Source organism: Hoplias malabaricus, chromosome 1, assembly GCF_029633855.1.
Source record: "Hoplias malabaricus isolate fHopMal1 chromosome 1, fHopMal1.hap1, whole genome shotgun sequence".
Taxonomy (NCBI): Eukaryota; Metazoa; Chordata; class Actinopteri; order Characiformes; family Erythrinidae; genus Hoplias; species Hoplias malabaricus.
Genome location: NC_089800.1, coordinates 70,263,428 through 70,277,504, shown reverse-complemented (window position 1 = coordinate 70,277,504; position 14,077 = coordinate 70,263,428). Strand labels below are relative to the sequence as shown.

General features: G+C 39.2%; 1 protein-coding gene across 1 annotated transcript; it reads right to left on the bottom strand.

Moving 5' to 3' along the window:
- Positions 1–7,114: 7,114 nt before the first annotated feature.
- Positions 7,115–12,345, bottom strand: LOC136675279 (endonuclease domain-containing 1 protein-like). The gene is made up of 3 exons (XM_066651798.1): positions 12,034–12,345; positions 9,406–9,679; positions 7,115–7,335 (listed from the first exon to the last, which is right to left on the bottom strand). Exons 1-3 carry the CDS (start codon positions 12,343–12,345, stop codon positions 7,130–7,132), a joined length of 792 nt encoding a protein of 263 aa, XP_066507895.1. The 3' UTR covers positions 7,115–7,129.
- Positions 12,346–14,077: the final 1,732 nt, after the last annotated feature.

Sequence of the window (14,077 nt, the reverse complement as noted above, 5' to 3'; positions counted from 1 at the left end):
TACTATGTGACAGTTCGGTTTCTTCAAGCAGTGCTCCACAGATTAACCCTAGGTAAGTAAACATATGGTGAGGAAATGATGGCCAAACTGGCAACACTTTCTATCAACTCACCTTAAGACTAATGAGCTAAAATCCTCTGAGTGGCAGGTGTGACCATATGTGTGTGGGTGATTTTCTCAGTGCTCCTTATTAGCCACACACAACTGCCTCACAAACACAAGCATCCTCCAAGCTGAAGGAAAAGGAGTGCTGAGGAGCTGCACTCAGGTTTGGTGAAAGTTTGTGACAGTTAGTTATAGAGAGAATTAAGTGCACATTACAACTTGAAACTTGTAGAACTCTATAGACAGCTCCAGAAGCAGCATGTCTCCAACAGCTCGGAATCAAGACTGTAAGGAATACCAAGGTAATGTTTTTTGGACTCAGATTGTTCGGACCCAGAAGCTAGAGGCCAGTGAACTCCAGGCTCTTTATGGAGAAGAGAGAGATGCTGGCACCTGTTCTCCTGTAGATGAAGAACAGCAAACAGAGGTAACAATACACATTATACAACAGTTCTGATCAATTGATTTGATTGGAGAAGAGAGATATCAACTGGCCTGATATAGAGAATATCAGCACTGGGACCCAGGCAGGTTTAAATAATCATACATTAGCAGGTCTGTGATAATAAAGACCTTGACACAGTACCACGTCAGAGTGCAGGAAAACATCCTCTACCAATTAAAAACGTCCAGCCAACAGCATCCTGTGACCACTGACGAGGACTAATGCTGCAAAAGAGCTACTGTCGCTGTCTTGATATAAACCAGGTGTAAAGTCTCCAGCATCAGTGCTGTGTCTGATCCATTAGTACCAGCATAACACACACTAACAGACCACCACTATAACATCAGTAGCACCATAGCACTGAGACTGACCCACTAGTCAAAACATAGCTAATCTCTGGTGGTCCTGTGGGTGTCCTGGGCATTGAAGAACACGGTGAGAGGGGGCAAAAAAGCTATGCACAGTCTGTAAAGTACTCTTGTATGGTGGGTGGAACTGAAAGAATATACAGTGTGTCTAGAGCCAAGAGGTTAATTTATTGTTATGGCTTTCTATTTTACAGTAATTAATTTAAAATAAGATTGATTTCAAACTTGATACAGGATATAATTTATTAAAATTTAGTTCATATGCTTTTTAGAATTTAATTCTCAAATTATAATTAGTATTACAAGGTGAATGTTCATATCATTAGATGTTCCTACTGAATACTCATTCTTAATAACAAAGATTTCTATTTTTTTTTAATAATAACATGAAATATCAAATTAATATTAATAATTAATATTGTATTTTTCTCAAACGTTTCCTGTAAATTCCCAGTTGGTCATTGATTAAACTCATGTTCATCAGAACTCCCTTTGATTTTGTTTTTGATGTAACTCTACACTTATGCCTTCATTCAGACTCATGCCTTAATTTCTTGCTTGTAAAGTTCTAGGATCATATCAGCATATGTCTATATATGTTATAGATGTTTACAAAATTGATTACAGTCATTGATAATTATTGTCCACTCACACACACTGTGTCTCCCTCCCTCTCTCTCTCTCACAGGAAGACAAAAATCTTTCAGATGAGTGTAAATCTGGAGATGGTGTGTGTGAGTCAATGTATTTTGGGGACTTGTCTTCACACTCTCACAGACCCTTGGCTCACACACACCTGCACAATGAGATATTCTTCTCTAACAAAATGTATTACTCTAAACTGGAGGAGCTGAAGAGGGAACATCTGAAGAACATTGCTGAGCTCCAAAGACTTTATCTCCAGCAGCTCTCCTCAGAACAGACAGACGGGCAGCTGGACATATACCAGGCTAACAGGTCTCATTCTCTTCTGTTATAAGACTCCTAGCATTCTATTAATGAAATAATTAATATTTGCATCTTAATGCTAAAGAGATATTCATGTCTAAACTTGGCTCAATGTGGCTAATGTAGCTAATGTTAATGTGGACCTTTGATGAAGAAAACTCCAATGATTCTCCTCATTAAAAGACAAGCAATATATTCACATACAGTGGCCTGGAAGTATCAGAGATTTTGCACTAAATCTATTTTACCATGGCTCCCCCGATATGGGGAAACCCACTCTTCAAAGTTAAAACCTGTTGATTCAGAAACGATGTTCTTTCTTCATCCCAAAAGAGTAGCACTTTATAGAAAACAAGTGTAAAACAATAAAGAATCACTCCCATTATGACTGTTTGCTACTTAGAAGTAGAAGGTAAAAGATTACTCCTTTAAACTAGAGGTGAACTCCTGGCCGCTGACTGACATTCTGACCTCTTTCTTCAGCAAACAGGTGGCACAGAAGCTTAACAGCTCTGACCAATCAGACGACTCTGAGGAAGAGTGTGTGTCCGAGCAGGAGGATCAGCCTGAGTGGGACACACAAATCCAGCAGGTCTACAAGAGTTTTAAACAGGTTTACTGACACGGATTAGGACTCTGTGCTGGACTAAGAAGCAGGATTTTAAAATTTTACTTTGGCTGAGATGAGAGATTAGAAAACCTGTCTCAAGATACTCATCATGTCATTCAAACATATCTTCAGTGAAATGCATGCTAGTCTACATTAAACCATTATTCCAGTCAACATATGCGTCAGTATTATAATTCTGACATTTTATCATTCATTCATTCATTCATTATCTGTAACCGCTTATCCAGTTCAGGGTCACGGTGGGTCCAGAGCCTACCTGGAATCATTGGGCGCAAGGCAGGAATACACCCTGGAGGGGGCCATTTTATTATTGTCAGATAGAATTATCAATCCAAATCAGCCCTTCCAACAAAAAGATTAGACAAATAGGTTCAAAGGGTTTGTAGCTTGAAAATAAAGTACTCTGACAATGGCAAGCAAGAAGAATTTATTGGTCAGTTGATTCATTATGAGTTCCATCAAGGAAAAAGGGCTGGAAAAGCATGTGAATAGAATTGTTAAGACTTTGTTTAAGTTTTGGTTTAGGTGATTTAAACATGGTGATCTTAACATTTACATTCTGAATGTAGCTTATTATTATTACTTATTTTTAATTACATAAGAATGCCACTTTCAATTTTTAGTACTACTGTTTTGTGTTCAGTCTTAGCAGTGGAAATAAATGGTGCACACATTTCAACTGACAAACTTACCATTGCCTTATTTGTGGCAGCAGGGAGTAAACATGTTAGAGTCTTTGTTTTTAATTATACTGAACTGCTTTAAGTTTACTGCTTAGTGTGAATCACATTTAAACATTTAACCCTACCCCTCTGTTTCACGCAGGGGTAGAGTGACTCAATTGTTGGGAAAGAGGGGTAGAGCAAGTGGGAGGGTTATACACCACTTAAAAGTGAGATTTTTCAGGGACATACTTCAAATGAAGGGCTCTGAATGCCTTGTGAATCACCATGAAGACGGTAGCACAAATGACCAAATAAATCCACTAAAGTGTATTATCAAATCAAATCAAATTCACCTGTAGATTGACCAGAGGAGGATGGGTCACCCCTTGTGAGCCTTGGTTCCTCCCAAGGTTTCTTCCTCAGCTGGGGGAGTTTTTCCTTGCCACTGTCGCCCCTGGCTTGCTCACTTGAGGGTTTACATTTGTTTTTACATTTCATGTCAAATCTTTGTCTTACTGGAATTCTGTGAAGCTGCTTTGTGACAACATCAGTTGTGAAAAGCGCTATATAAATAAATTTGATTTGATTAAAGTCTATTATCTCCCTTAAAATTTATGATAACCATTGTAATATCTTAGTTTAATGTAGTTTTAATGTATTATGTTCCCTCATAACAAGCATACAACATGGCTAGTAGTATGCCAACGTCTCGGTGGTCACTGATTAAATTTCCAGTTCCTCCTTCAATGGTGATACAATTACATTCAAGCGCCTGTGGCCACTGCAACATTTAAAGTGGAACTAGAAGTTTAGAACAAAAAGCCTCAGAATAAGCAACTAAATTTAGCTTCAAATCACAGAGAGGTCTGTCAAATTTTTCTGAAGGCATATGATGTCATAAATTTAACTATATTAAAATCCAACAGCACTTTTTTTTTTTTTGTATGTGTGTTCTGATGACGTATCAGGCTCTTGAAGGGTTCCTTGGAACTCAGTTCCAAGTGGCAAGATAACACTAAGGTGCAGCAAGTAGTGTCGCAGTCACACAGCCCTAGGGACCTGGAGGTTGTGGGTTCGAGTCCCGCTCCGGGTGACTGTCTGTGAGGAGTTTGGTGTGTTTTCCCTGTGTTTGCGTGGGTTTCCTCCGGGTGCTCCGGTTTCCTCCCACAGTCCAAAAACACACATTGGTAGGTCCGTAGGTGTGAGTGTGTGAGTGAATGTGTGTGTGAGTGTCTGTGTTGCCCTGTGAAGGACTGGCACCCCCTCCAGGGTGTATTCCTGCCTTGTGCTCAATACTTCCGGGTAGGCTCCAGACCCACGTGACCCTGAATTGGATAAGCGGTTACAGATAATGAATGAATGAATGAAGTGTCAATGAATGAAGTGTTCAAGAACAGTCTAACAGAGAGCTCTTTCATTTCCTAGCAGAGTAATCTGACTCCACTTGCTGACCCCTCTCTGGAAAGAAAGTGGTGTCCGTCCCTGATCAGCTCCCTTCCAAGCTCAGGCAATCAGCAGCAGCGTCAGGTGGAGAGGGTGCAGCCTCAAAGGCGAGGGTCGAACGTTACCATTCCTCAACCGTTTCAGATGACCCTGCGTGAGGAAGAGCGAAAGCTTCGGAAGGTAAAGACACGCTCAGAGGTGGAGCTGGAGAACGAGTGTCTCAAGAAGGAGCTGGAAGAGCTCAGAGAGTGTGGCAGGAAGTTCAGAGCAACACCCGCCCCTGCCTCCACTCACCTGCCTTTCAACGACGTCATTAACATGCACCAACGTCAAAGGCAGCCAGCCAAAGAGCCAAAAGAGGCTCAGGATTACCATGGAAACCATAAATTTCAAGAGAAATTATCAGGACATCATCAGGACAACTCATCTCAGGGAAATCGTTTTCAAGACAGAACATTTTCAGGACACCTTGTCCAGGGCAAACCATCTCCAAGGCAATGTTTCCAGGACAACCAGACACAAAGGCGTCGTCTCCAGGAACACCCCACGTTAAAACAATTCCAGGGCAAACCGTCTCCTAGACAGCCTCTCCAAGGCAGTCACCGTAGCATCCCTCCTCTCCCTCAGCAACCATTCAGCTTCATTGAAAGAGAGCGAAAGAAGAAAGAAAAGAAAATTCTGGAGCAACTGAACAACTTATCCCCTCGAGAAGAGCATAGGGTCTTTAAGGCCAGGCCTGTGCCCAAATCTCTCTATCATCCTCCATCACAGGATTATCAGCTCTATGGCGCAGTCAGCCTTCAGAGCAGAATGCAGGAACACAGACCACACTCAACCACACCACCTGCTGATCTGGAGGAATCACTACAGGAGGAGGAAATGAGTGAAAATGAAGAAATTGAGGGAGGAGAGCTCACTCAACCACAAAAAAGCTGGGAAGAGAGGAAACAAGGCACAAAGAAGGTGGAAAAGAGGAGGAATGTAGAGAGAGATAGAGGCTGGTCCTATATCCATCCTTTACGCAGAGCCAGTTTTAGCCGCAGCCAGGAGGTGCTTCCAGTCAGCAAATCTGAGTACATCAGTGTTTAACAGAATACAGTGTTGCAAGCTACAGTTAAAGGTTGTAAATAGTTTACAAAACAAATTCGCTGTAGAAAACACATTTAAAATAATGATAGATATTGTTATGTTAACGAATATGAAGATCCTAGAGGCTGTGATTTGCATTAGAATCCGGGAATATATTTTCACGTTTTGATGGCCTCTCCTAAGCCAATAAACCAGTCTTGTCTTGTAGCTAAATTATACAGCAGTCATTAGTCAGTAGTAAAATGTGTCTGTTTCAGAAAAATTACAAAGCATTAAACAAGACTTAGAGACAAAGACAATATATAATACTGTATTTTTAAGGATGCCCTAAAAGGCCATTGTTTTGCAAATAGCTTCACTGAGTTTTAGTGTGATGATCAATTATTTATTTCCTTATCACACCATTGTCACTAAAGGTATGAATTTGGTTAATTTACATGTAATGCTACAACAGAGGTATTAAAGTCCAGTTGTGCTCCCTATAGGTACATTAAATTGTCTTCTACAGAAGTAGATGTAGATATTTTTCTTTATGGAACTGTAAAAAAAATAAAAATAAATAAAAAACAAGAATAGTCACCTGGAAAGAATTGATGCACCCTCTGAGGTGTGTTCCCACCTTGCGCCCAATGATTCCAGGTAGTCTCCAGACCCGTTACGACCCTGAACTGGATAAATGCTTACAGACAATGAACGAATAAATTAAGTCCTGGAGATTAAATGGGGCGTATGAAATCAACACAAAAATCTACAATTAGTATGCAATATGGTACAGTTATATTCCCTAACTAAAAGTACTGAATATATAGTCTTGGGTGTAGCACCACAGCAATAGGTTTTCTAATATGCATTAATAATTGCATATTGATGTGTTGCATCTTGTATGTAAACTGCATTGTCCAACTGCCTTGAGAGACCAAAAATGTGCACAGAGCCCATTTACCCTCTTTGCCTTGTTACTGTGAGGAAAACAAAAAACCCTTTGATAGGTTGTGATAATTAAATAAATAATTCCTTATTGAAAAATGCATAAAAAATGCATAATCATTTAGACCTTTTAGAACTTCCATAGTTTTAAATTACTTGTTTATTATTAGAAGTATTTGTCAATAAGTGAAGACACACATTTGTCATTTGACACGTTTATTGTGATTGTAAAATTGGCATATGAGACATTTCACAATGTGATTTAGAAATTCAAATAAAATTGTACACATATACACCCCTATAAAAATCAGCTCATAAACATTTAAAATGAGCATGTGTTCTTTTGGCCATACAGTGTTTCTGAACTAAAATCTGCTGTTGTTTAATCAAATATTCAGATTCTGGTGAGATATAAACACTACATCAGCTTTACAGTTGCTTTACATTTTGATGGCTCAAAATGACTATTTATTCTATTTTAAAAACAAACTAAGCCATAATATTCCCACTAACAGCGTCCCCCAAACACCTGGAAGAACTGAAAGATTCCAACAGGGTAAAGTCCAGTCAGCTCCTTCTCCAGACCTACCATATTTGGGTATTTGGTCAGATTCATAAAACCAATCCACTGGGCGAGATATGCTCCATGTGCTACCACATTTCCCTTTGTGTCCAGGCAACAATATGCTGTCCAGAAGTGACTGGGTATTGCAACTGTAATTAGACAAGTGTGTAAATTTGTAGTTTTTATGAGACAAAGATTAGGGTCAGTTAAAGCATTAAATACAATGGAAACACATTGCTGTCCTTATTACAGTGAATATATATGGAAAAATCACTGGATTAGGAACACTCACCTTTACCTTTATCTACACTCATTGTCTGTTTTATCAGCTCCACTGACCATACAGGAGCACTTGTATTTCTACAATTACAGACTGTAGTCCAACTGTTTCTCTGCATACATTTTATCCCCATTTCACCCTGTTCTTTGATGATCAAGACCCCCACAGGGCAGGTATGATTTGGGTGGTGGATCATTCTCAGCGCTGCAGGGACACTGATGTGGTGGTGATGTGTAAGCACATGTTGTGCTGATAAGAGTGGATCAGGCACAGCAGGGCTGCTACAGTTTTACAGCCTTCAATGTCGCTACTGGACTGACAAAATATCAGGCCTTTGGGCTGCATTCTGTGTCCACTGATAAAGGACTAGACGACAACCAACACAAACTGTGCAGCAACATGTAAGCCACTGTCTGACTTTACATCTACAAGGTAGACCAATGAGGTAAGTGTGTATATCAGAGTGGACAAGGTTTAAAAACTCTAGCAGCACTGCTGTATCAGGGTAACACTCACTAACAGCACGACTACATCAGTGTCACTGCAGCGCTGAGTATGATCCACCACCCAAATCATACCTGCTCTGTGGTGGTTTTGTGGAGCTCCTGACCATCGAAGCACAGATTTAAATGGTTATTAGAAAGTAATTGTAGAACTAAAAAGTGCTCCTGTATGGTCAGTGGAACTGATAAAATGGACAATGAATGTAGATACAAGGTAGGTGTTCCTAATACATTCAAACATTGAATTAATCAGATCAATCGCTGGGATTGATCTGATTAATTCAATGTGTTTGAATGTATTATATTTCTTAATGAATCCTGAGATTTGACTTTGACATAGAAATAGTTGCTTGTAATATCAAGAATTATTTATCTTTCTGAAAGCACTGCCCACTCTTTTTATTTCCAAACATTATGCCAGACTGGATGCATCAACACAAAATATCAAGAAATTTAGTCTTTTTTCCCCACACATGTATAAAAATTGGAAGACAGAATTGATCTTTATTCAGAGATTAAAAAAAGTGGAATGTTTTAATCTTTTGGACACTGTTGCCATTAAAAAATATACAGGTTCTTACATAATGTTTGGAAAAGAGGATGTGGATCAAAGTAGAAAAAGGTCTATTAATTCTACATGGTAAAACAAACACACGCACACACACACACACACACACACGTCTTTGTGTGGAGAATGTGCACTTATTTATTTGTTTGATTGTTGCTGGTTTTTCTCCAGTTTTTGCCAAATTTTCTCCCCAGTTATTAGCCATCTCTTATCCCATCCTTTGACTGAATTTTCCCTTATAGCACTGAGTGCCACCAGCCTTGAGAGGGTGGAACTGAACACTTGCTTGCTCTCAGAGAAGTGGGTAATGCAATGCCACTGTACTCTTTAACACATCGATTCAGATGTGTCACATAAAATCTATTTGTATGGTACTTTTTACAGCTGATGTTGTCACAAAGTAGTTTCACACAATTCCAATAAAGACAAAGTTTTTTAAAGGAAATGTAAAACACGTGAGATCAGCAAACCAGGGGCGACAGTGGCAAGGAAAAACTCCCTCAGAGCTGAGGAAGAAACCTTGGGAAGAACCAAGGCTCACAAGTAGGACCTATTCTCCTCTGGTCCAACCATGTACACATTTCAGCGAGAATTTTCAGCGAGACGCCTGTGCTAGCTAGCATAGCTGTCTAGGGCTCCCAGCTTTAGAGAGCTGAGGCATCACCTTGACTCATACCTGCCATTCCTAACTTGGCCATTCCAAAATGTACAAATCTTAAACTATGGAGACATAAAAATATATGCGTTTATCCCAGTTATAGAAGACACTTTATGTTAATTGCATTAGAATTACACAGTGAAAAGGCTTAATATTAAATGTCTCATAAGTCACACGAAAAACTCATGATCAAGAGTTTGTCTACATTACCTCTTTTGTTGATCTTGTGTTTGGAAGGAACCACACCGGTTACAACATAAACCTGGTTCCATGCGCAGTTATATTGAAGGAGCTCAGTTACTGGTTTCTCAACCTGGGTGAACCACTGAGTGCTGAAACGCTGGTCTTGTGGAACTGCATTGGTCAGGGTGAAGGAATCTTCTATTCCTTTAACATCATTGCTGTAGTAAACAGGATAGAGATGACCCTTCTTCATTCTACTTTGAAAATAATCCCAGTTGTTGGCCTGCTCGTCAATGTTGAGCTGTTTAACAATAAAAAAAGCATTTAGGGAAATATGACTTACAATACAGCAGAATTTTATAAAACAGTGGTTCTCAAAATGTTAATATGGTGACTTTATTTGTAGATCATATTTTTGATCCCCCCACTCCGCCACACGTCTTTTACTTCCAACATCCATTCAAATTTATTTTAAATATTCATAAAAAGCTACAATGTCTTGAGGAACAAAACAAAATGATGTTACAAATCACATTTACAGTGGATTTTTTTCAAGTGCCTTATATATCATCACTGTCCAAGAAAAAACTTGTATCTCCGGAATAGTAACTTCATTGGAGAAGTTTCAGTGGAAGGCAAAGTAAAGAGATTTTATTCAAAGTAATTTCGGAACATTTCAACATGAAATTTTCACATAATGTGAAGGACAGCTGCTGTGTACAAATGAAACAAAAAACAAAAAAAATCAACAAAAATGGAGATGCATGTTTTTCTTTGGACAGGAACAATAAGTATGAATTATTTTGCCTTGCTGTGGGCTCCTCCAATAATTCCAGCCCCTTGCCCCCCACTTTGGGACTGTGTTACAAAGAGGAATATAATTCTAAGGAGCATTAGCCTAAAACACACTATATTTGAATTAATAAATTATAGTTAACCCTATAAAGAGCTTTTCTAGACACTATAAGTTTTTTATATTTTAAACCATTAAGGAGTCGCCTCAATCCACTTCCATAAATTCAATAAACTTCAAACAATCCACACCACTACACCTTGTCAGAGGATGAGGCTGGATATTTTAGGAAGAGGGGATGATCAAGGGGCCAGAAGTAGCTGAACATCACTGTTACATTCTGACTCATTTCGGGGAATAGCCCAGGTATCGTTTATGACCTGAGAGAGTTAAGTATTATGCCTCATTCGAAGAACAGCACCATTTATTCAATATAGTGTCACCATCGCTGCACTTGGGCATTGGGGTCCTATGTTCTGGTGTTCAGGTGTTACAGCTGCAGGAGATATATAGCCAACAGTATTTGGACACATAACAATCCAACCTATGTCAGTCACCCAATTCCAAAACCAAAAACACTGTTATGAGTTGTTTATAAAGGGTCCAAATTCTGGCCACCAATTCTATAATTCTCTAAAATGTCTGTATGCTTTAGCCCAAGTTAGTGCTGAGCGATATGAGCGCAAATCAATATCACTATCAATTGTACATTTTACCATGATTACGATTAATGAACGATTATTTTGTTTTTGTATTTTTGACTCGTAGTTCAGTGACGAGGCTTTTACTGTAAATATGCTTCAGTATCAAAGCTGGGATATTATTCTAATGTTGCTGGGAGCTTGTTCCTCTCTTGTTTTTTGAGCACTGTCGTCTTAATTATAGTAAAAACACAGCACGTCCAAACCACAGATGCTGTATTTTAATTTGGTACTAGCTGCTCGAGTCACTTGGTCGGCCTCAGCATTTATGTTGCTTCCATGTGGCAGATAGGGGCAGAATCATGTGACTACAGCTAGATAGCGTGGTTTTAAAGGAACAGTACATGAACACACAGTGGGACTTGGGCCAGATTCAGATCTGATTTCAAACACAGTCTTGGCCGGATGCAGGCCGATATGATGAAGACTGTGCAGTGTGCCATTAAGTCTGAATGCGAGCCAAGCATTTGGACATGAATCGGACTGAAAATCAAGCACTGTCTGGGCCGGATGCAGGGAATGTGTCATCTAGTGTGGCATGCGGCACTCTGCCCAAATGTGAGCTGAGAATTCCGGGTGGGAATTGGGCCTAGATAAAAACCAATGCCTGGCCGATGAGACAACGGCTTGGCGAAGTGTAATTGGCCCGGAAATGGCCTGAGTGTTTTTTGCTATCTGCCGTTTGTGGATCAATTGATCCACAAATGCAGATTCAACATTGTATTAATACATTTTAAATCCGAGATTGTGACTTTACAAATATGTGCAATGCACATTTAAACATTCATTCATTCATTTATTATCTGTAACCGCAGTTCAGGGTTGCGGTGGGTCCGGAGCCCACCTGGAATGAGTAGGCACAAGGTGGAAACACACCCTGGAGGGGGCGCCAGTCCTACAAACCGGAGCACCCGGAGGAAACTGATGCGGACACGGGGAGAACACACCAAACTCCTCACAGACAGTCACTCGGAGCAGGACTTGAACCCACAACCTTTAGGTCCCTGGAGCTGTGTGACTGTGACACTACCTGCTGCGCCACCGTGCCCAAAAAACAAATATATATATATATATATATATATATTTTTTTTTTTGGGCGGCATATATATACCTTTGGCCAAACAGGTGTTTTATGTAAAATGCAAATACAAATGTACTCACATCTGGTTCTGTCCACCAATTATTGGGTGAGGCTCTAATGGTTCTTTGATGGGGAATGTGGCGATAAGCAGAGTAAACAGGGATCTTGTTATGAGTATCATAAAAAGTGGCAAATCTATCCACACCCAAATATCTCTGACAGATTTGCTGAAAACGTTGACCGTCTGGTAGAATGCTTGGAGTAAAATGGCCATCACGAGTTTTCAGGAAGAACTGCGGACAGCCTTCTGGTGAGGATAAAAAATCGCCAACCAGCCGAGAGGACGACAGTGAGATAAGGGTTAGCAGAAAAATCAGTGGATAATACTTCATCATCAGAAAGGTAATCTGAAATTAAAGACAGACATTAATATAATTATTGATTGATCTGATTTATCAGAAATCCCTCCCTTGCTGGTTTACAGTTTTAATAATTTGTGTTAGCACTTCATCAAAGGTCGCTTCCTGTCTACAGAGCAGCTCTTGTCCTTATTCCAGCACTGCACACCAGATCAGTGCAGAGAATAGTCTACCATACCAATAGGATTTGAGGCATTCTGTTACCATCGAGTTCAGATTGTCAGAATTTATGACTCGTACTGAATCTCCATACAAACCTTATAAACATTCATGTTTAAGTACATTTATGTAATTAATATTCAGTGGGGTCACATATTCTAACAGCTGATGTCAGAAATTGTGACCCCTATGCTGGACATGAAGCAGTGCCCTCTAGGGCGCAGATCCACAGGGTCTCAGATCCATGGCTGAAGTGCCCTTGAAAAAGACACCTAACCCCTAGCTGCTCCGTAGCTACTATGGCTGGCTGCCCACTGCTCCGTGCATGTGTGTGGGGGAATATATTCACTCTCACAAATGCTACGACTAAAACTAATTTCCCTAATTAATAAATTATCACTACTTCTACTGCTTGGAAAACAGTGGTCCTATCATCAGAAATTCACCAATGGTTCAAATACAGAGGACAAATAAACAATACATGGGTTTAATATTGTATATCATAATGTAGTACAGTTGTTCTTAATAAGGTGGCCACTCAGTGCCTATCTGTGACTGTACATTCTCATGTTTATGTTCTCATTTCAGTTTAAATTAGTGCTGTCAGTATTAACGCCTTAATTCATGTTAATGCATGTGAAATACATTTTGTTATTATTATAATTAATAATTTTACCCAATTTGGCCACACCTTCCACCCATAATTTACTCTTATTCAGAACCCAGTGATGTATTAGCAGTTTTATTTAGCGATGTAAACACAGTGCCGCTACTGTTGAGTTCAGAAGGTAAATTACATATTGTTTATACTGAAATACATATTAAATATCATAATTCTGAGAGTTCAGATTAATTGAGATTATTCATTTATTCATTCATTGTCTGAAGTTGCATATCCAGTTCGGAGTCACACTGGGTCTTGAGTCTAACTGGAATCACTGGCCGCAACACTACTTGTTGTGCCACCAAGCCGCCCAATTGTGATTAATTGTGCAATTAATTTGATATATTTAATTGATTGAAAGCCCTAGTTTAAAATAATTTATAGTAATACATTTTATTAAGACTTACAGAGAATATATATATATATATATATATATATATATATATATATATATATATATATATATGAATGTCTACATAAAGCTGAAAAACTTACCTTGATATTTGATACCCTATTAGGTTTCAAGCTGCAGCTTTTTGTTTTAAACGTATGACTTATTGTCCTGAAAAGAAATGCTTTCTCAAGTGTTTAACTGAAATGTTACTCATACCACACCATTTGAGGTTTTTCCCAGAATCCTCTCTGCTGTTGTCAACTGACATAAGTGTAAGATTCTTTTCACAGTTTGAAGTGTTAATGTCCGGAGCGAACTTAAGAATTTGGTACTGCATTTGCACTTTATCATAAACACTGCTTCTTTTACTCAAGAAAACGCAGTTCAACTGCTCCACAGCCAAATGTTTGGGGGCTACTCCTCTAACAGACTCCTGGCATTAAGGACTGTGTTCTTAGTCCTTATCAGCAGAATTTTATTTTTCAGAA